The 21890-nt window shown below is 42.9% G+C and overlaps 1 protein-coding gene across 2 annotated transcripts; it reads right to left on the bottom strand.

The window, feature by feature from the left end:
* Nucleotides 1–165: 165 nt before the first annotated feature.
* On the bottom strand, nt 166–20033 carry LOC123367492 (centriole, cilia and spindle associated protein). Of its 2 annotated transcripts, XR_006578498.1 has the most exons (4): nt 19616–20033; nt 9988–10256; nt 8205–8318; nt 5233–5363 (listed from the first exon to the last, which is right to left on the bottom strand). XR_006578498.1 is itself a non-coding variant. In XM_045011773.1 (3 exons), exons 1-3 carry the CDS (start codon nt 19956–19958, stop codon nt 5190–5192), a joined length of 786 nt encoding a protein of 261 aa, XP_044867708.1. In that variant the 5' UTR covers nt 19959–20033; the 3' UTR covers nt 166–5189. The 2 variants fall into 2 exon arrangements, 1 of the variants encoding a protein (XP_044867708.1); XM_045011773.1 differs by lacking the exon at nt 8205–8318 and having other exon boundaries at nt 166–5363.
* Nucleotides 20034–21890: the final 1857 nt, after the last annotated feature.

Below are 21890 nucleotides of genomic sequence, written 5' to 3'. Positions count from 1 at the left end.
TGGGAGCCAGTTGAACTAATTACCTAGGCAAAAGAACTGATGGAATTCCTTCTTGCCCTTGTCAGAGGGACCCCCCATCTGCACTTAACAGTACAGTGCAATGAAGCCAATGTTGTCCTCTGTTAAGCAGAAGAGGAAATGGTATTAGGGATCATATTACACTACATTAATTACTGTGGGAACAATAGCAAGGAGGAGGGGAAAAAGGTAGATTATGAGTTCTCCAAAAGAATACTGGAAAGTGGCCAGTAGAAGATGGAAAAGCACCAATTTTTCCATACTAGTACCTATTCCTAATGTAGTGTCTCAGGGAGTACAGGGTGATGGCTAGATAGGGTTGAAATTTTTACATAGCCATGTAGTGGCTTTTTACTTTAAGGCCTGCAAAGTCAATAGGTACTTGGTTAGTGAAGAGGTGGTTACATTCACAAAGCTATACCCCCACCTTCTGTCTGTACTACTGTTTAAGTCAGAGGCTAAGCCAGTTAAGTCACTCAATTTTATTCACATGTACAAGTTTACCCTACATAATGTTAAATACAAATACAGAAGCTCTAAAAACAAAATACTGTTTAAAAACATTCTAAAAAAGTCACATATTGCTTCAAGCTTAGATGGTATTTTCCCCATAGTTCTTAAAGTGAATTCAGTGCTCACAAAAGCTAACAAAACAGCATCAGGCAGCTTCCTCTGCTTCTACCCCTGTTTTTAGAGGAGTCAACTGTAGAGTTGAGAGTCAGGCTTCATTATGGCTTTGCTGTGAGTAATCTAGGAATGGACTGAAACCAACAACTCATTGCACATAGATCCTCAGATTAACAACTTTTGGTCACTATAACCATATGTCCAACTCAAAGAATTTAATGCCAGTGCATTACATTAAAAATTTAAAGACTGATGTACTTTTCCCCAGAATGAAAAATTGGGTGGTGTACATCTGCTGCCTCAATTAAAGTGGATCAAAACAAGTTACTAGGAATACAAGACTTCATCATAAGCCAAATTTGGCTCTATAGACAATATCCCTTTCAGCATCTTAAATGGATATTTGTTACACTGAAATTTAGATAATTACATGATGCAAGAAAGATGTGACAGCATGATTGAACACAAGCATGCTACTCTATTGTACAAAGGCATTCTTTTACAGCTTTCATTGCAACACTGTACATAAAGTACACCAAACTAGTCTTCATAGAACTTGTGAAGTTGACAAACTGCAGCATTATATTAGTGAAACTTGGTAGATTTCACTTAATGTAGAATGCTGTTAAGTATCTAGTGAATGAAGGGACACCCTTCAGAGTTTTAGTGAAGACTTTGGTAAATAGTTCATAGTATTTTTTGCTAAGTATAAAACAAGCCTTGTCTTTAAAACGAGGGTTCATTAAGCTGGTAGATTTACTTTTTCTTTAAAATCAACTCAGTGCAAGATAAGCTTCTGTCTCCTCTAAACTGAAAGGGTTGTGACATTTAAACTTAAACATCTACCTAGACTCATTGTCAAAGAGGCAGTCTGCTTCAGCGAATCCACCTCTAAAGCAAAGTAGCTGTAGCTAGCTAAACCATTATAGGTATTTAATAGGAGTTTCTTGCTTTTCATCAAGACTCTGCTCCAATATCACATCATCAAGTTTAGTTTAAAAGCAGTTGAGCTGCAAAACCCCTGCTTTAAGAAACTGTCTTTGGGACTTTGATCAGCCACGGCCACAAGTTAGGTTAAGTCTACACTTATGGTGGCAAGTAGAGCAGACACTGCTAGCACAGGTATGAATAGCAGCGCAGACAGCAAAGCACAACTTAGGCAATTAAAGTACCCTACATGTCTCTCTACAGGCCCAACCCAGCCTCCCACCTCTACCCTATGGTTTTTAAACAGTGTAGTGTCCTGCTATCTCCCTGCTGCTGTGAAGGGCTCCAGCAGTGGGAAAGGCTCTAGGCAGCTCCCTGTTCCAGAGCCTTTCCCCAGCCCAGTGAAAGGCTCTGGCAACTTCTTGCTGCTAGAGCCTCCCCCCATCAAAGCCTTTCGTTACCATGTCTTGCTACACATCAGTGAGTGTGGATGCAGCCTGCCTGTCATCGCAACATGAAGCTACACATACTCTACACACTGCCACAAGTGTAGAGAAGCTCTTAGATGTCAACGCTACAATTTGCACCCACAATTGATGGCCAACTCCAAGTGGTCAAGATTAGGACCCTTTAAAAATATGGCCCCAAGCGTTGTGACTGATGTGTTTATTTTCAAATGGTTATCTTGAAGAGTCAGACAGATCAGCAGCTTTCCCAATTAAAAAAAAGTCTTCAGAAAAAACGTGCCTTGCAACTCAGGCTTTACCTGAGTTACCAAAAAAGTCAGTCCATGCACATAATTCAATGCTGTTTTTAGCCACAGCCTGGTACTGCAGAACCTTCCAACTGACAAACATATGACCTGATTTTGTGACACTACTGCCTTTTAGCAAGTTAGTCAACAGCTGTTCCTGTCAAAACTAACTTAGCCAGAGGGTGAAAACAGAACAACCCCTTAAAAAAAGTTGTCAGAGAAACTGATGCTGTAGCTTAGGTAGGGCATAAGCCATATATAGGATATTTAAACAACCTACTGAATCTTTAAATACTAGAAGACCAGGGCAGTAGTTTGGCTGATTTGATATCTGCACTGAAAGTATGGAACAGAGACTAAATATTAGGTACTTCAAAATATTCCAGCAAAGCCAGAGAAGCACCCAATGTTCTGAGTAAAAGCAGTTTTTAGTGAAGTCAGTGAAACAGGCACCACTTCTGTTTATCCAATATAGTTGCTAACATACGGCTAGTGGAGCTTCTGTGCTGCTGTCTAGGGGAGACAAACTAACCCTGAGAACAGAAGGACATTTGGAACTGGACCATGTTTACAGCAGATGCATCTTGAGGGAAAGTAAACTAGGCCCCAGATAGTGGAAAGATCTCAGTTAAGTTAAAAAAAAAAGTTGACATGCAATGGACTAGGATGTCCTCAATACTGGGTACTGATCTGGAGGAAGAGAGATCTACTAAGAAGCATATTTTAGTCACTGTTACTAGCCACAAATAAATTTACAGAATATTTTCAACTGTAGACAGAAATTAGTTCTGAAAAGCAAATGGTCTGTCTATTAAAAAAACTCTAGTGACTAGTTTTAGAAGACTAGGCTTGTAGAAAGTTGCATAAAACCTACTGGATGTTTTGAATTTTTTTTTGTAATTGTATTGTAAGTGATAAGTTTTTAAAGCCAGAAAATGAGGCCATGTCTTTGACTTATTAAATCCTTCTGTATTTTATAAGTCAGTTTTAATCATCTCTGGCCTCAGTGACATACAACTTTCAAAATATTATTTAACCTAACAATCTCTCTTGAAACTTAAATATGAAAGCCATGCTTGCTCATTCAATTTGGCTAGTTTCAGCCAGACTTTCATTGAGGAAAGCCAGACTATTCTAGATTGAGTCACACCAACTCCTTTTATTACTACTAACCTTAGATTTTTGGATTCTAGTTTACTTATTGCTGTTACTTTATTTTCTGCATTTCACTACAGTGAAGTTAAGCAGATTGGTCAAATGCATTAAACACACTGTTACTACACTTCCAATAATAGGGGCATAACATTTCTCATAATAGATTTTAAAAGTTTTGTTTAGAAGAGTCTGAAATGTTAAGTGTGATCAAGCTATGTCAAAAGATGTCAGTGATCCCAAAGCAGCCTGTAAAAGAATGAACCTCAGAACTATTACATTACCACCACCGCACTTCAAAGAGATCTCAAAAAGCGCACAGCTACTGCAAGGATCTGTTTAAGCTCACATTTACTACAAAACTAAACAAATTCCATTTAGAACAACTGAGTAAAGAAACAAATTGAGGATCCAACATCAATTACTGGCAGTCCTACGTTGTACAAAAAACAGCCAACCAAGTGAAAATAGCCACAGATTTCATTAGTCTCCAGTTACTAAGGGGTTTATTTTCTTTCCCCTTGGCAGAGAGTTATGAACATGCCTCCAGGGCAGATATGGCCATGAAAACTTCGTTTGCAAGGGTTTATCAAAATTGTTTTACAAATTTAAAACCTCTAAGTATTATTAACCATACTAAACCAAATGGAATGCATACCAGTGAAATACACTCTCCTCACTCTCCAACTACAAACATTAAAAATAAACAAGACTTCACTAATTAATCAGCTGGTGTCTGGTCAAAGTACATTTTGAAATATATACAGTCTTCATTGAGAGGCTGGTATCAAAATGATTAAGCACAAAATGGGTGTTTTTACTAGCTCAGTATGATGTTGTCAGGTCAAGAGCGGTACAACAAGCAACTGTCTATTGACCAACAGCCATCAGATAATGATTGTCTACATAAGTCATTTGGTGTAATAGTCACAGTAATCGCAAATTAATCCTGTGGACTTCTCACTTGGAAAATAAATTGCCACAACTGGATCATATTAATCTATTCCACTGACATTTTAAAACAGCAATGAAACTCAATTGAAGAATATCTGCATGATTCACTAATTACTGAAAGTTTAGAGAAATATTACCAAGTTGTTTTTTTAAAAAGTCTCCAATATATAGCAGACAACACTTAGCTGCCTTCATTAGGCCAGTATTCATTGTGTCTCAGATTGTGTACCAGAGCCACTGGCTTCCAGGTTGAATATTGTAATCTACATGGTATTTTGAAGGTGTTGAATCAAGAATTTTAAATAATGCAATGGCACATACACCACACCCTAGGAAAGGTTTCCAACACCACCATGATCACATGATTTGAGTTAAGCCCCCCCCCTTTTTTTTTTAATTATTATTAAAAGGGGGCAGTTGAAAGTTTGTGAAATGAACCAATTCTAAAAAAGATTTTGTAAAAGTTTAGACTTTCAGTATTTTGAAATTATCGTCTCAAAAGGTCCATTGAAATGCCTCTTAAAGACTTCAGAAAAGGAGAAATATTTAAAAATTTAAGGAACTACATTTAAAAACATCTTCAAATGTTATGGCTCCAGCTCTACACTCTACTGATGAGGTAGGTAGCCAAAATACAAACGATTATAACAGACTGCTGGAAACCTCCTATAAAAACCTTGCATAAGTAGTTTGCACCAATGTCCTGATTTAATATAAATATTTTTTAATTTAGAAAGATGTCCAAGCAACTTTTGATTCACCGAGCTCTTGCTGAGTAGCATCTCATGTACTCAGTCATCCAGGGATTATCTGGCGGGGAAGGCTTTACTCTCCAGGTCCGATCCACATCTGCAGAGCGCACTCGCTTTTGAGACAATTTCCTTTTCTCCACTTGCCTTCTGTTCTTGGCTCGTAGTGCAGATTCATGAATCTATCAAGAATTTAGAATTACAGTCAATTTTCTGGAAAGAGTAAGAAGTTTAATTTTTATTCAAGAAAACAAAGGTTATTTAAAAATTGACCCTCGACCTTCACTCCCCCAGTCAAAGGGAACAATTGATTCCACATGACTATAGGATTCCGAAGAGATTTTAGAACACCCTGGGGTATACATGTTGGTGCCACTAATCACAAAAGGGAGGCATTTTAGTGTTTGTGGTCTCAGATTAGATGAAATTGAACTTTACAAACATTTGGTATTTCTGCCCCCACTGTTTTTCCTCCCTTCATGATTTCACTCCAAGGTAGAGTTGAAGTTGCTTGGGAGTCTTGAGTTTGCATTTCTATACCTTAACATGTTTGAATCTGTCAAGTGTAACCCTAACTGTGAATTTTAAAAATTACAACATCCCTCTAATTTATGTTACCCTTAAAATGGAATTAAGTTAGAGATGTACTCAACTGTAATTTTTCCTTCCTCTTGGAATTTTTGGTTTTTAAAAGTTAAAAAATTTACATGAACACCAAAACCCAAAAGAATGCAATCATAAGATTTCTATTGATTTGAAAATGAATTAACAAGCTTATTTTTATTTTAACTTAAGGACAGATTCACTGGTACGCCACAGCAGTCCTTAACATTCAAACCATACTGTACTTACACAAAATTGATTAGTTTTCAACTGACATTGGTTTAAAGAGCAGTGTTTGGAGACCAAAAAAGTAAGTAAAAGAAATGGAAGCCAGCCCCCAAGTCCCAACATCTGGGCCTGCACTCCTTCCTCAATTATCCCAACAGTGCTCAGTGCCATAGGGAACCTTTCAAGCACTGACACCCAAGCTAGCAGGCAGTTGGAGAACCTTGAAGGAGGATGTGTCAAGTCTCCCTCATACTAAGCAGTCAATAGAATGGTTGCATGCAAGTAAGCCGTAGAGCAAGGCTGATGGTTGGCTTGAATTGCAGCCAGTGTGAACAGCCCCACTTCAGAGTCCCCTGAGCTGTTGAACTGACCCTGTAGAATCACAAATTAGATACATAATTAATGTATCTTAATTACAGCCTAATTTTTTCAAATGTAATTATGCACAAGATCTCCAAACGCTTTAACTATATGGAAAGTTGAGTGTTATTCCATTCCTATCATCATCATTCAGGAAAGAGGAAAGACTACAGCAAAACTTTCTTAGGACACACCGTTAGCTTGAGTTTTAAAAGTAAGTGATTTGCTTGTCCATTTTAAAAGAATGTCATGGTGTACTTTAAGTGCTCTAGGTGCAGAGAGGATATACTGCATTTTTCATAAAGCAAAGCTAGAATCTCAGTGTAAGAGGAAGACAGAACTCAACCTTAACTACAGACTCACAACCAGCATCTCCATAATTTGGCCAGCATCCATGCTTAGCCCAAGATTAGCCTAATAAGGTTCTACATTCTACAGGATAGACTAAGGAACATGCTATAGAGGGGAAAAAACAAGCAAGTCTTTTTCTGTATTAAGAACGATTACTATGTGGACTTCCAAAGAGTTGATTTGGGGGGCTCATGCAGGCTGCTATGCAATATACGTTTGCACCTATTTTCAGTGGCATTGGTCATATCCTTCCCCGCATCCCAAAAAACCTGCTGGAATAATGCTTCTGGAACACATGTATTCAAGAACAAAGTGATACCATATCCCAGCAGACCTAAGTGGCCAATAGTTACACCTAATTAAAAGGCAACATGACTGAGGGATGAGGAAACAGTCACTCTGCACATAAAGGCCCTATATGTACAGCAATTATGCAGCTGCACAAACCACTACCCACTTGCAGATGTTTGATCATAAGCATTCAGAAATATCTGCTTCTTCATTAAAAGAGTTCTGGAACCAATGCTAGTCATCCCAGGCCTGCATGATGTGATCCCACCAATCCATGCTTCTGGTCCTGCTCCAGAAGGATCAGCCTACATATGGGGAACCTGCAACTATGACAATAGGCATGAGCAGCTTCAGTCAGATTGCAGCTGCCATGTCTGTGACCCCCTGCCAAGAGATATTGTCAATAGGATAATTACTGCTGCCAAAACAGCCATCAGTATCTCAGATGCTCTGCCCAATTCCCAAAACAGGAGAGAATGTGAGCTGGAGAAGGTCTTCCTCCAGTGATTGATGACTCTGGATGCTAGGAGCGTGCGGACTCAAACGGCTTGCCTGGATACATTGGCAGGCTCCAGTCAAGTTCCACAGGATGGGCAGAAGTGTTCTCCCACAATACATGATGAACTAAGCTCTAGAGCGTCCATAGCTACCCAGGGTGCTGAGAAAACTGGAATATGCCCCAGAAACCTCAATATTGACTCGTGTAACTCTGGTCTGTGTAGTGCAGTGGGGATGCATCGGCATGCTTGTGAGACTCACATAGCAATGCAGTGTGGACATTTGCATGAGAGCTTGGAAAGAATGGGTCCCACAGGCATAACCATACCCTTGGTCCACTGTCATGGGACATCAGGCCTTGACATATTCCAATGACAAGACCTAGTCCTTGTGCATCAAAAACAACTGTTGACTTGAGCAGGAGTTTTGGGTGAACAAGGAATGAAGGGCTCAGGCCCAAACAAGGTCAAGGTCAGCCATTCTGTAAGATAGTGCGTTACAACAGTCAGAACTTTCACCCTTTTGGAGTAATGAGTTGTTATTCAGACATAACATTTTACTAGCCACCAACACTATCAGGCTCAACATTTACAACTTCATAATGTTACTCAGCTTCCAAGGGATAGACACAAAGGAATTCACTCATCGATAGCTGAACCACTTATGTCATTTCTAGGCTTGAGCTCGTCTACCTGTCTGCCTGCTTTGGGACACTTGCTGCTAACTGCCCACTTCTGATAGACTTTCTTTCATGGAGTTCAGACCCTGGGGGTACATTTATTTCATCCACTTTTTTCCCAGTAGCGCTGAAATAAGACAAAGAACTATGCATTAATCAGAGGCTGCACCAAGGGGTCATTTAGTCTAGAACCTTTTGAAAGCAATTGGCAGTTTAGAAATGAGGGGACATGGCCTTAGTCTACATTTAAAACTTCTATCTGCACATCTATATCAGGGGTGTGAAAAAACCACACCCCTGATTGACCAGCTAGGCAGACAAAAGCCCTGGTATAGACACAGCTGTACTGACAGGAGTGTTTGTTGGCATAGCTATCATTTGGGTGGGGGTGTTCCTACACCAGCAGAAAAACTCTTGTCAGCATAGGCTGTGTCTACACTAGGGAGCTATGTAGACAGACTCAGTTGTGTGAGAACTAAAGCAGTATTCTTAGATCCAACCAAAACCAGCTATAAACTTAGTCACTGGTTTTCTTACAGTTGAAGCTACAGAAGTAATCGGTGTGCTTGAAAAATTAGCGATGGGACCAAAGTATTGGTCAAAGTTCATTTGGAGTCTTCAGACAGGAGATTTTGATTCTTCATAAGCAGTTGCTCTCCCTACCCCAAAATCCCCACCCAAGCTCTTTAATGACATAACCATGTCCAATGACAGTCAGATAATTGGCATAACAGGACCCAATCTTCAGCATCTCACAGGAGCAGGCCCTTAATGAAGAGGGGAGGGGAGAGGAGGGATGTGCATTCACTATACTATTTGACTAGAAAGAAGTTTATAAATTATGTAGTATATGACAAAGTGGCACAACCACTACAGTTGAGACCAAGGCATTTTAGTTCTTGCGGTCATCACTGAAATAAAGGCTTGATTGTGAATTTGATTTTCTTCAGGGTAGAATTAAGGTAGGTTGCATTCCTCGTTTGAAGAGGAGCGCAACCTTAACTGAATTTCCTGGAGTTTTTTTAAATTCTAACATTCTTGAAAGGTACCATGCACTCAAACCACTGGTATGACTTCAACCTTTGAGTTCGAATTGAAAATTTATATAAAGAGCGTATGCATTTATACACTGGGGCAAAAGGTGAAAGCCAATGAAATGAAAGGCATCTATTAGAGCAATTCTGATGTTCTTATGGCAAGATTTTCCAAAAGTGATCGGTTAATTTGGGTGCCTATGTTTTTAGATGTCCAGTTTGTCATCTCAACAGCCTGAGTTTCAGAGGGCAGGTACTTAGCACTACATGAAAATCAGGCCTGCAGGGTGTCAAAGTGGGCACCCAACAATTTTTAGGAAGTGGCTGACTTTTGCTGTGTAAGCCTGAGCTTTGTGTGCATAGGGCAGAGGACAATTACTGTTTAAGTGAAAGCACACACACTACATGGAACTCAATTTTCCTAAACTTGGAAAAGTTAAGGCCAAGTGAGTCCTGCAGGATTCAGGCCTGGAGCTCTAGAGAATTTAGGTATTTCAAACCTAATGCCTCCTAGTCCACTCCTCCCAAAGTGTCATTCCTTCTGACTAATACAGAGTGACAAAATAGCATAGCAGGACTAAGCTAGGAAAACTTTTCAAGACATTAGTGCCCCAAAAGTCCTGGATGCAGGTTAAGGGGGTTAATAAGAGGATAGTGAATTTTATTTATAAATAATCAGTATTATTCTTTTCCCTATAGATGTGGGGGGGAGACTAAACTGTAAAAAAACAATTTTATATTTATATTTGAATGTTTGCTTACTTCATGCACTGAAGCAGAAGCACAGACGTTGTGAGTTTTCTGGCTCCCTGTATCTGTACGTTTTTCTCCCCAGCCATATAAAGCAAATGGATGTTTATGCTCCTTTGCTGCATCTGTCCTTTGAGGACTTTTAGCTGATCTTTGATCGTTCCGATTGGACAAGGCACTTCGACTTGGTTGTTGTCCTGTACGGCTGGTTGATTTGTCAGTTTCTTTCACTAATGTCTGTTCTGCAACTTTTTCTTGGTCGTCTCCCTCTGTTTCTTTCTCTAACGGAAAAATAAGAAATCAGTTCAGCTTTAAAACATTTAGCAACAAAGACCACATACATATACGTGCCTGAATGACAGTTAAAAAAATTCTCTTCCTAAAGTTGTATTGAAAGATAGAGAAGAGGAACAGCCCCCGGTTGCATGACTGCAGATACACCCCCATTAAGTCATTTATACAAAACATCTTCCCCTCGTTAGTGTCAGACTGGTATATGGAGCATGCTAGTCATTCTGTAGTTTTGGACATCGAGTATCAAATACTTAAAACAAGTGCACTCAATATAAGGGTGTGACCAAAGTCACCTAGCAGCACTTGCTAGAATAGACAGACTGAGTACCATGAGGGGCCATCGTCTTCTTGCAACTTTTTCCACATAGCCAACAAATATGTTGACATATGGCATTTAAACTCGGTCATTATCTTCAGTGTGCCTGGTAGAGTATGTGAAATATGATGTCACCCTGTAGGAGTGCCTACCCTTACAAAAGGGTCTTTGAATTTAGGCTTCCTCGTGTGAAAGCTTTCGTGCTTCCTGATTACACACACACTTTTGCCAACTGTATCCTGATGATATTTTCATGGGAAAACATGCTCCCCAAAATAGCCTTATGTCTAAGTGTCCCACTTAACACACTGTGCCATGCTTGGCCCAGAGCCTTTAATACTGCTCTCTGCAGATTCCTTTCAAAACACCAAAAGCCAACACACATAATATATAGATTTTTAAACAGGTATTTGAGGGTTTGTTCTCTTTTTGCTGATGTTCTTTTAAGTAAGTTGTTTTACACTAGTGTACTTAATATGCAAGTGAAAGAACAGCCAGCAAATTCAACTGTCTAGCACTGCAGGACTGCAGTGTTGGAGAAGCCATCTTGCTCCTAAAAATCAAGTTTTATTTCACACGCTGCCTTTGCAAGAAAAAGTTAGACTATTGCTTGCCTTCAGATTACCTGAGCTTAGTTAGAAAGCCTATGCTCCTGCTCCCCTGCCTCCATCATATCACTAACATTCAAACACAGCCCCAGCATCCAGCATGCTCAACTGTGTGCACTGCTCCCAAGACATCGCTTTTGACATCAGCTACTCTCCATCATACTCCACTCTAACTGGCAGCTCTGCTCTAGTGCTTGCATCGCTCTTCCATACTCCACAGCTGTTTGTTGTGCTCCACTTCCTCTCAGCCTTTCCAGACATCCCCCTTCCACACTCAGACTAGCAACTCATTGCTGTTGTCCCTGATGTTAGTCAGCCTGCCTGCAGCACCACCTGTTAACCATGCACAGTGGGAAGGGAAAGTGACACTTTACTAAACTGCATTTCTACTTGTCCTGAGTCAACACGAGGATTTTTCCCCAGCCTGTTCAGCACTGTTCCAAGGAGTGTTCCACATGCATTCAAGAAGGGCCTTTCAAGGTTCTGTCTATGACACAGACCCCTGGCTCTCAGTACAGAGAAAGTTTACTCAAATGCCAGGCTTCCCTCTTTCTTGTAAAACAACAAGTCAGTTTCTATACCAGAAAATACATATAAATAAAATCTTTTTTGCATGTGTGCGTGCGAGAGATCTCCCTGCCCTGAGTTATGTTTTGCCCATCTAGACCAGTAACATGTAACAAATATGCATAAGGGAATTTTTTCTTTGAAATTTACAGTAAAATCCAAATGGCTTTACAAGAGTTAATGACAAAAATATCAGGGCACAAGAGAAGATTATGGAAGGACCTCAGAATAGACTATTCTGCAAGTTCTACTTTAAATAAAAGCCATCTTTCTGTTATGAACACAGCGATCACAGTGTAAATCAAAGTACATCCTGTTAGTGGTCTCTATGCTCAAATGCAAGGCTAACTCCCTACTCCCAAGCATCCAGTTTTAAACCCCACAATGGCACCTGGTGGGCAGCACCACATGCATCCCCCACCCCAAGACTCATTAACTCATGCCAGGTTTGCCTTGTAGAGCAGACTGAGAGCTCACCTTCTGCTCCCTTTCTCCAGATGCCAACACGATGCACATAGAGACCTACTCACAATCAGGAGGTGAGAGCAAGCCAATAAAAAAATTAAGAGTGGAACATTTAATGGAGTGTTTCGGTTTGTTGATTTAAAATGTGTATGGTTGAAGGTAAAGAGATACCCATACTTTAGACAGAGCTCTTATTGGACCCAACTTGCACAAGCAAGCTTAAGATTTCACTGAGCATGTAAACTCTAGCACAGTTTGGGTACTTAGGTAGCACAGGAAAAGATAGTCATGTAAGAGGAAATAGTCAAAATTATTTTTAGGTTTGGTGGTTTTGGCCATAGGTTGTCGCCACAGCTTGCCAGCTTGTTCAAAGATGACATCTGCCCACTGCAGAAACTGAGAACACAAACTATGTAGCCAATAGAGATGAACTGCTTGGGAAGTGGGATAGTATATGCAAACTGATATGGTGTCACATTATTCCTAATTCTTAGCACCTTTAAACGCCATATGGAATGGGGGAAATTCATCTAGCTCAAGGTTGGAGTAGCTAGTGGACTATGGACGTCAACAGGAGAGGGGGAAGTTTAAGAACATTACAAAAAGAAACAGATTCAGTAATACACTTGCCTGCAAAGCTTCACAAACAAAAGGGGAGCATGGAAGGCTACAAGAAAGTAGTGGTGAAAGAAAGAATATCCTCCACACACATCAAGTACAGGATGAAGAGTCTGTAGAGAGCAATTCCACAGTCAACAGCAGTCATTCTTCCCTGCCTCTTCTCCAGCACAGCACTATCATCAGACCAACACCTCTTTAAGCCACTTGACTCTGGATTGGCCACGCTACAGCTATATAGCATTTGAATAATTCTCCAGCACAGGCCTTATCCGCACAGGAACGTGCGTCAGTAAAAATTACATTTAATAAAACCAGGACAAGTCCTCGTGTTGACACATCCATATGTGTAAGAGGCAACAAGGGATTCTTTAAGGAGGATGAAAATTGAGATGCCAATCTATATCCATCAGTGACCTTTGCAGTGCTATCAGCACCTCCACACCAGAACCCTGTTTATGACAGTTTTTTTTTTAATATGGGGAATAACTTTTCAGCAATACTACCACCTAACCTGTATCTGAGTGAGTCAGTGTGATGCAGTTGCTAAGAAGGTTAATATTCTGGGATGTACTAACAGGAGTGTTGTATGCAAGACGTGGGAGGTAGATGTCCTGCTTGGTGCTGGAGTGCTGTGTACAATTCTGGGGGGCCACACTAAAATAGGTATGGAAAAATTGGAGAGAGCGCTCAGAGGCTATTAGCAAAAGTGATAAAGGCTTTAGAAAAACCTGCTCTATGAGGAAATGTTTAAAACCTGGACATATTTAGTCTGGAGAGAAGACAACTGAATGCGGACCTAAGTCTTCAAATATGCTAACAACTGTTGATTGGTTGTTCTCCATGTCCATTGAAGATAGGCCAAGAAGTAATGGGCTTAATCTGCAGCAAGGGAGATTTAGGTTAGATATTAGGAAAATAGTTATAACTAGAAGGGAAGTTAAACACTAGAATAGTCTTCAAAAGAGGTTGTGGAATCCCAGTCATTGGAGTTTTTAAAGAACAGGTTAGACAAACATCTGTCAGAAATAGTCTAGGTATACTTGATCCTGCCTCAGCACAAGGAGCTGGACTGAATTACTGAAATCCCTTCCAGCCCCACATTTCTATGATTCTATAGAACTTGTAAAGTGGATGCAGACCATGTTAAGGAAAGAAACAGTTTTCAAGTTAATTGACAAAGGCCATGTGGATGGGATCTTTATTTGGCACTCCACAACTCGTGTTAAGTGGTTCCCTTCCAAATGAACCTGTGTGACAACTTTCTATTGCGATAAGCCTTAAAACGTGCACTAGCCATCCAGCACTGAAATCTAAATAGGACTTATTTCTTTGGGAAAGACTGCTATACAAAAGACCAAGGAAGGAAGAAGCAGTAGTACCCATAAATGTCACTGCAGCAGTGAAATATTCCTAAATTCGAACAAGAAGTGCTAGCCATGAGGAATGCACAAATCTCAATAGCCATATTGAAAAAAAAAAGCACAAGATTTTTAGTACAAAAATAACCTAATGAATAAAGTTGCAGTCTTGGGTCTTAAACAAAAAAAAGAACTGTATACTGCATGATAAACAAGCACATCTCCTGGTAAGGCCCTATCAGATAACTGCAGTGTGTGGGTGGATGTCAGTCACAAAGCTTGGAAGAGCTAAGTAAAGAAAATGCTGATATTTAGCTACCCACACAGCACTTCTAATTGTAATGAAATTTTTCAAGAGAAGTGGCTGGAAAGTGTAGATACAACCTCTTCATAAATTTTCCTCTCCTTGTGCTTTGAAAATTATAGGCATTAAGCAAAGAATGAAATGGGGGGAGGGTTTGAACAGAGTGACCAATAGGAGTTCTGAACTACTGTATATTATACCTAGCATAACCGTTCACAGTATGACCAGAGGAGAGGGACTTTTCCTTTACAAAAAGGAAAAAAACAGAACCAAAAAACCTTATTCTGCAATTATGCAGAGACACTACAATCTCATTTAGCATTGGCCTGCTAAACCCAGGGGTGTGAGTTCAATCCTTTAGAGGACCAGTTGGGGATTGGTCCTGCTTTGAGCAGGGGATTGGACTAGATGACCTCCTGAGGTCCCTACCAACCCTGATATTCTATTCTATGATTCATTTGAAAAGTTATGTTTCAGACTTTCTTGCTAAGGCTCATGAGTGCATGAACAGTTGCCACAAATGGATGTTGTGCAGTGAGTCATGACAAGTCAGCAGGAACCATAGGTGTTTTTTTCCCCCCCAGAAGCAGGCAGATCTTGGGGGAAGTGTGTGTTGCTTATTTGTACCTATTGGAACCATGTCAGCTGTGTGTGTGACAGGTTGGTTTCACCAGTCAAAAGCCCTCTATGCAGTTTTAAGGTGATGGCAGCTCATCAAAATGTTGGCTCATATAGCTCCCCAAAACATAAATTAGATGTTAATGTGGGGCTGCATGCAGCTCTAAATTAACAAGGTGTATGCCAACTTCGGCGCTACATTGCACTATGCAAGCCAGAGTTACACCAGAGTCAGACACTGAGGTTTCTGGGGCATATTCCAGGTTTCTCAGCACCCAGGGTAGCTATGAACACTTTAGGGCTTGGTTCATCATGTATTGTGGGAGAACATTTCTGCCCATCCTGTGGAACTTGACTGGAGCCTGCCAATGCATCCAGACAAGCTGTTTGAGTCTGCATGCTCCTAGCATCCAGAGTCATCAGCTAGGAGGAAGGCCTTCTCCAGCTCACATTCTCTCCTGTTTTGGGAATTGGGCAGAGCATCTGAGAGATACTGATGGATGTTTTGGCAGCAGTAATTATCTTATTGTAGAACATTTGCCTCCGCTCCCCAGGAGGTTCCTGCTAGCTCTGGATCAAGGCAGTGCAGGAGGAGATCTTTTCTTTAAGTGTTCTAGATGGGAATGGTATGTTAGACTATGGTCCTATTGACTCCTAATGAGTGACAACTGGCTGAAAAGGGAATGAACAATCCTCAACACAGATTGGAAGGGGCTGATTGGGGTCTGGTGATGGAAAGTTGTTGCCACCATCTTAGATTCCCTTAGTGTAAATAGCTAAAGCATTCATGTCCTGGGTAAGGGACCCTTGGATATCGTGTACATAGTCACCCACATGTACTTATTGGCAGGTCATAAGTATACATGTTGATAAGGAGAGGACCTAGAATGGATCCTTGTGTAGGAGTCTGTTATGGAGATGCTGTACTGTGCTATTTTCTATGACTGAGAGGCTACAGAGGGAGCCAGGCATAGTTTCTGCTGTTTCCCCTGCTCACCAGAATCACTGCTATATTACACAGGTTGAAATGTGAACCAACTGTCTCCATCCAAGTACCTATTTCTGCTACACATTAGGACAGTGAGCAACAGTAAATCCTGATCCAGTTGGAGAAGGATACGTATAACCATGTAAACATACTGTCGGCACTTGAACCCATAGCAGCTCTTGATATCCACTAGGGATAAGGGGGGGAGGGAGGGAGGATTGATCTCTATAGGGTCCTGTACAAGAGGGCTCCCAATGAAGATGAGCAGCTGTCTATCAAGATCACCTGAAATCCATCTGTGAGGAATGACCAGAGATACAGCCTCCAGTCTATCAATTTGCTACCCAGTGTAGCTATATAAATAACTTCATGGAATACCTTCTATAGAGACCGATGTCAGAAGTTGTAGCTTCCTGGCTTGAATTTAAGGGTCTACACTGTAGACTCCTTACAAACAACGACACTACATGCCCCTCTTGCCCCCAACACAGGTATAAATAGCAGTGTAGATGCTGAAGTAAAGACATGCCTGAATATTCTCAGTACATACCCTACACGGCTCTCTACATAGCCAACCAGTGCCTTCTCTGTCTACACTGCCATTTTTAGCAGTGTAATATTCTGTCACTCCCCTGCTGTGGGAAAAGGCTCTAGTAGCATCCCTGCCACAAGGAAAGTCTCCAGCAGCTCCCCTCTACCAGAGCCTTTCACTGCCATGTATAGGTACACACGGCAGTGTCAACACAGCCTGATTTCACAACAGCACATACCACCATCAGTGGTGTGCTGCGTAAACATACTCTAACGATACAATGTTCTCAAAACTCCAGTAACTGGCATGTAGCCTTCCTTGCTGCTGCTTTTTGCCACAGAACCTGCTTATGTAATTATAAAGATACACTGATACCATAGCAACAATTTACATAAGTAGCTGTGAGTCAGGATGAGAAATACTGCCACAATTTGTTTCTTTAAACATGCTCCACAAATGCTACAGTTACAGTTTCCACTAGCCTGGGTCATGACAATTCGTGATTTACAGTCAATGTACCTAGTATTTCAATACCACCTTCATTTTACAAAAAGTGCTGCAAGAAAAGAGGTGTTAAAGGAATACGTAGAACTTCAGTGGTTAAAGTGTTTCACTTCACAAAGCACTTAACAGTATAGATGCCCTAATAAATCTATATACATGGTATGACTGCTTATCATTAAATTTTTGTACATTACATCCCCCATTTTGAGTTTCACATTTTTACTTACTTTACATGTTAGTATACTGTAGATGTGTCAGAGTCTGACCTTAAGGTATTGCAGGTGCCAGGTACCCATTCACTGCAATGGGAGATTCAAGTGCTCAGAAACTCCCAAGGATTAGGGCCTATGGTGTCTGCCCGAATCACACTTAGCACTTGTGTGACTGACTATAATACAGCACAGTTCAGGGATAACCGAAAGTAGTTACTACACAATGCTGGGTAACAAGAATTGATAATGGGCAACGGTCCACATAGCAAGTTATCACAACTAGCACGGGTGTTGCAGTCTTGACAGATAAGGAATGAATGAGCATGAGAATCAGCTGCACTTGCCCTAGAAGTAGCCTCTCCGGGGTATGCAAGACATCGGCAGGGCAGAGCAGGAAGATGTGCACAGGTGCTGCCCATATGGTACACAGAGAGCTTCAGTTTCCAAGGTTATTGTGTTTATGAAACATGCCAGACATTCACTTAACCTGGAATTATATAATTCCCTGGGCTACAAATGTATGAAACAGTGCAATTTAACATCCTATGTTGTTGTTTTTAGTAGTTTTCTTATTGCTAGGATAAACTAGACTCAAGGATTGTCTATACTTCATTAGAGATATGACTCAAAGGAAAAAACAGGTTTTTTTAAGACAATTATTTACAGTGCCACATAACACCAAGCCTCATTGTTTTCACAAACCAAAATAGTTACTCTATATTTCAAAGAAAAATACCTAACTTTATAAAATCTCTCCACATTTCCAGTTTTTGGAGTTTTCTAAATACATCACAGTAGTATCTAGGCACTAAGAATAAAGTAAAATGAAAAATAAAGGACTTAAGTGGACTAGAGCCTAGGGTAGAGTCATGTATACTTGCACTTGCCCATTCCATCCCAAATCACGACTTCTGTTATCATGAATAAACTTCAACACTGCATTCTGCACTAAGCTCTGAAGATGGGAAGATTAGAATACAAGATGATCTTTGGCAAACTGTTCCACAGTAATGGACTAGCACCTAAAATACTGTGTCTCCAGCTACCAGTGGCCTCACTCTGGGTTTGTCCAGTTGATGAACACAGGGGTCTTGCAGGAGGGTTGGGAACCAAGTGGCAGGCACGGAGGTAACTTGGTCCAAGCTCCTTAAGAATTATAATGGGGCCAGGACCTTCCATTGAACTCAGAAGCAACTGGAAAAGCCAGCAAGAAGGTGTGGAAAATTGGTACAGAGTGCTCTGTGGTTAGCCTCCTTTAGGTAAAGGTTATTATGAAATCCAGGGTGAAATCTTATGAAAGGGTATTGAATTATGAAAGGAGGGGTCACTGCTAGACTTTCAGCTTCCAAGCAAACAAGAAGTTACTAGGCTGCAAATAAACAGAAATTGCTTGAGCCAAGGGGCTAAAAAAACCTATTTGTGTATCACCCTCTGCAAGCAGGAAAGCTGTCATGTCAAGTGAGGAGACCTACATAGTCAGTTCCTGCAGAATTTAAACCTTACAAGGAAAAACATGGGTCAGAAAAAAGCCTTCCAAAGGGAAAGGAGCATAACCAAAGCAGCCTTCTCTGTCTGAGCCTACATGCAGTCCTCCCAGCAGGCCCCAGCCAGAAACAGCTTTAAGAAGAGTGAAATTAACAAGACCTTCACAGGGCAGCTGCTCTGGGAATCAAATCATCACATTCATGGGCACAAATTCACAGGAGGGTTGGGGTTGCTCGGTTTTTGTTTGCTCCTGCACCTTTGCGTGGGGCACTGAAAACGCTTGTTGCTCTGGGTGGCAAGGGACCCGGATCCTCATCGGTTTCAGTGATGCCTTGTGGGCATCAGGCAAGCTATCAAGAATCACATGATCCTCCTGCTGCGCAAAGCTGTGAGCGACAGCGGGGACCCCCAGGGCTGGAGCCCCCCCAAGAGAGACGCAGAGGGGACAGTGTAGCAGATTCTCCTCTCCCCCACCCCCGGGCAGCAGGAAGGCCCGTGTTTTACATGTGTCAGGCCAGGAGCAGGGGAAGGCAGGAAGCGCCTTCCCCTTGCACCACCCAGAGCGGGGATAGCGAGGGGGGTTTTAATCAGAAACCCGCAACCTGGAGGCTGCTATGGCCGATGGAGCGGCACAGTCTAGCAGCAACCCAGGGGCTGCCCGACGCGCCCAGGAGCAGCCAGGTTTGACCTCCCACCCTGGGATCCAGGCCCCATACCACGGAGCACCTGCCCGCGGGCAGTCACGGCCCGGCCCCGCCTGTTACCTACCCGCTGCGCGCAGGGGCTCCGCCGGGCTCGCCTTCCCCGCTGCTCCCGGCTCCCCAGCGCGGCTGCTGCCGCCGGGACCGGGCGCGCCTGGCGCTGCCGCCTCCTCCTGCTGCTGCTGCGCGGCCGGGGGGCTGGTGCTGGGGGGCGAGGGGGAGCCGGCGCTGCTGCCGCTGCTGCCGGGCTCCCAGCCGTCCCAGAGCCAGGGCCGGTGCGCCTGCTCCAGCAGGCGGCGGCTGAGGCGGTAGCGCAGCAGCTCCCGGTAGCAGGGGCCGCACGACTCCCACTTGGGCTCCTTGAAGCGCTTCATGTACTCGCTCTTCACGCGGGGCCGCGCGGGCACCATGCCGGGGCCGCGGCCGCTCCCAGGAGCCCGCTCCAGAGACCCCGCTCCTCGGCGCCGCCGCCGCCGCCGCTACCTCCCCCCGCAAACAGCGCCTAGGCCCACCCCTCCCGCTGGAACGTTTAAACCCAAACAAGCGACGTTCTGCGCCCGCCCCTGCCCTGCCCTGGCCAATCATCGCGGAGGCAGCGTCTCTCCTTCCCTCCCTCCCTCTCTCACACACACACACAGCTACGTCACAAAGGAGCCCTGTGGAGCGGGGGCGGGATGCTGCCTGCTGCCTGCCGCCTGCCTCGGGCCCCGCTCGCTCTGCCTGCCGGGGGCCGGGGCTCCGTCCTGCCTGCCCTCCCGCTGGGGCTGTGACGGGGGGGCTTCTGGGGGGCTGGGCCCCGTACGGGCTGGAGCAGCGCATCCCCCTCCCCCGTCACAGGCGGGACTACCCTTGCACAGACGGTCCCGGGCAGATGCCTCCCCGCTGCCCATCAGGGGCTGCAACCCCTGAGCCTGAAGGGGCAGCCAGGGGCACTAGCAGTTGCTACTGCTTGAGAGCGGAGGGGGTTGGGGCTCAAAGCCGGATCAATGCACCCAGGAGACCAAAGCGAAGTGCAGCTGGCAGCCTGGCCTGACCTGCCCCTCTCCCTCCAGAGCTACGAGGTACAATCTACAGCCTCCCTCCTCTGTGTCACCCCATCAGCGCTCTTTTGACATACTCTTTAATTAACGCTAGTCCCAGGGATAGAACTGGACCAGATCAGCAACTCAGTGTTTTTTTTTTAAATGTTGCCAACCTCTTCTCCAGAATTTCAGCTTTCACTGGAATAATAATAATGAAACCCTCTAGCCCTCATGATTGCAATGGAAACCTTTACAACTTGAATAGCATGTAAAGGATGCAGTGATGTCTGGCCAGGTCTGAAGGCAACCTGAAACAATCACTCTGGTAGGTTTAAGCTGCTCCATTGACCTCTGTGAGATAGTAACTGAGATGCCTTGCCTTTAATTTTCAACATTGCTGACTATTTCACCGCTGTTCAAAGCATGTCAGAAAGGAGGGGGACAATCAAATTATGAAGATCTGCACAATTGACAACTCAGTTTGGTGCCGTGAATGAGTGGCACTTGGGAAAGTACCATTTTTCCCCAAAAATTGCCCTGTGGGGGTTAAAGGGGAGGACTGGAGCACAGGAGGGCATCTAGTGAGTCCTATGAAGCAAGAGCCAATCATGTAGAGTCTAATGGGATAGCTAGGTCCTCCTCAACTAACCCACTGTCTACCTCCTTAGAGAAGTGGGGGCCTAGCCTGCTCTGGGTGTGAGTGTGGAGCTATGCAGTTTCCTTTCTGGCTCAGAGGGTGCTGTTGGGTGCCTGCAGACTCAGGGAAAGAAACATCATTAACTCAATGTAATTGTTTTCAAGCCATTTTCTGCAACCCTGGGGACAAGAAACAATTTCATTTTAAATAAGCTCTTAGATTTTGATGTTATTGCATGATGCTGGGAGCAGAGTCTCTAAAGCATTTGCCTAAAATGTAGGTAGGGTCTACGCTGCAAACTTTTGCCAGCTTAGCTATGTTGGTAAGGGGTGTAATCTGTGACTAATTTAGCTGCTGCTGTCAAAAGCCCCTAGTTTTACATTCAGTTATACCAGCAAAACTACACTTTTTGTGGAATACCCTATTTCACTTGGGAGGGGTGTAGTGTACGCTATACCAGCAAAAGCACAGTTTTGCTGATACAAGCTGCATCCACAGTAGAAGCGCATGATTGCTGGTATAGTATGCCGGTATAGCCTTAATTGGGCTCTGCCTAGTATCAAAATTCCATTGAGGAGAAGCAAAAACCCTGAGGGACCCAACAGAGCACAAATGATCTTATTTTGAATATCTGCACAATCTATTGAGTGGTGTCCCATTTTAGTATCTGAGGTAGGCAGAGC

Source organism: Mauremys mutica, chromosome 3 (genome assembly GCF_020497125.1).
Source record: "Mauremys mutica isolate MM-2020 ecotype Southern chromosome 3, ASM2049712v1, whole genome shotgun sequence".
In the NCBI taxonomy this organism is placed as follows: Eukaryota; Metazoa; Chordata; order Testudines; family Geoemydidae; genus Mauremys; species Mauremys mutica.
This window is presented reverse-complemented; position numbering and strand designations above follow the sequence as displayed.

Bases quoted from the DNA above. Each gene is read 5' to 3' on its own strand.
- LOC123367492 (XM_045011773.1), bottom strand. From the start codon at position 19,958: ATGGTGCCCGCGCGGCCCCGCGTGAAGAGCGAGTACATGAAGCGCTTC. The intron at 10,257-19,615 runs GTAGGTAACAGG...TTTTTCCGTTAG, and splicing joins GGAGCCCCTGCGCGCAGCGG to AGAAAGAAACAGAGGGAGAC. The intron at 5,364-9,987 runs GTAAGCAAACAT...AATTCTTGATAG, and splicing joins CTTCTGCTTCAGTGCATGAA to ATTCATGAATCTGCACTACG.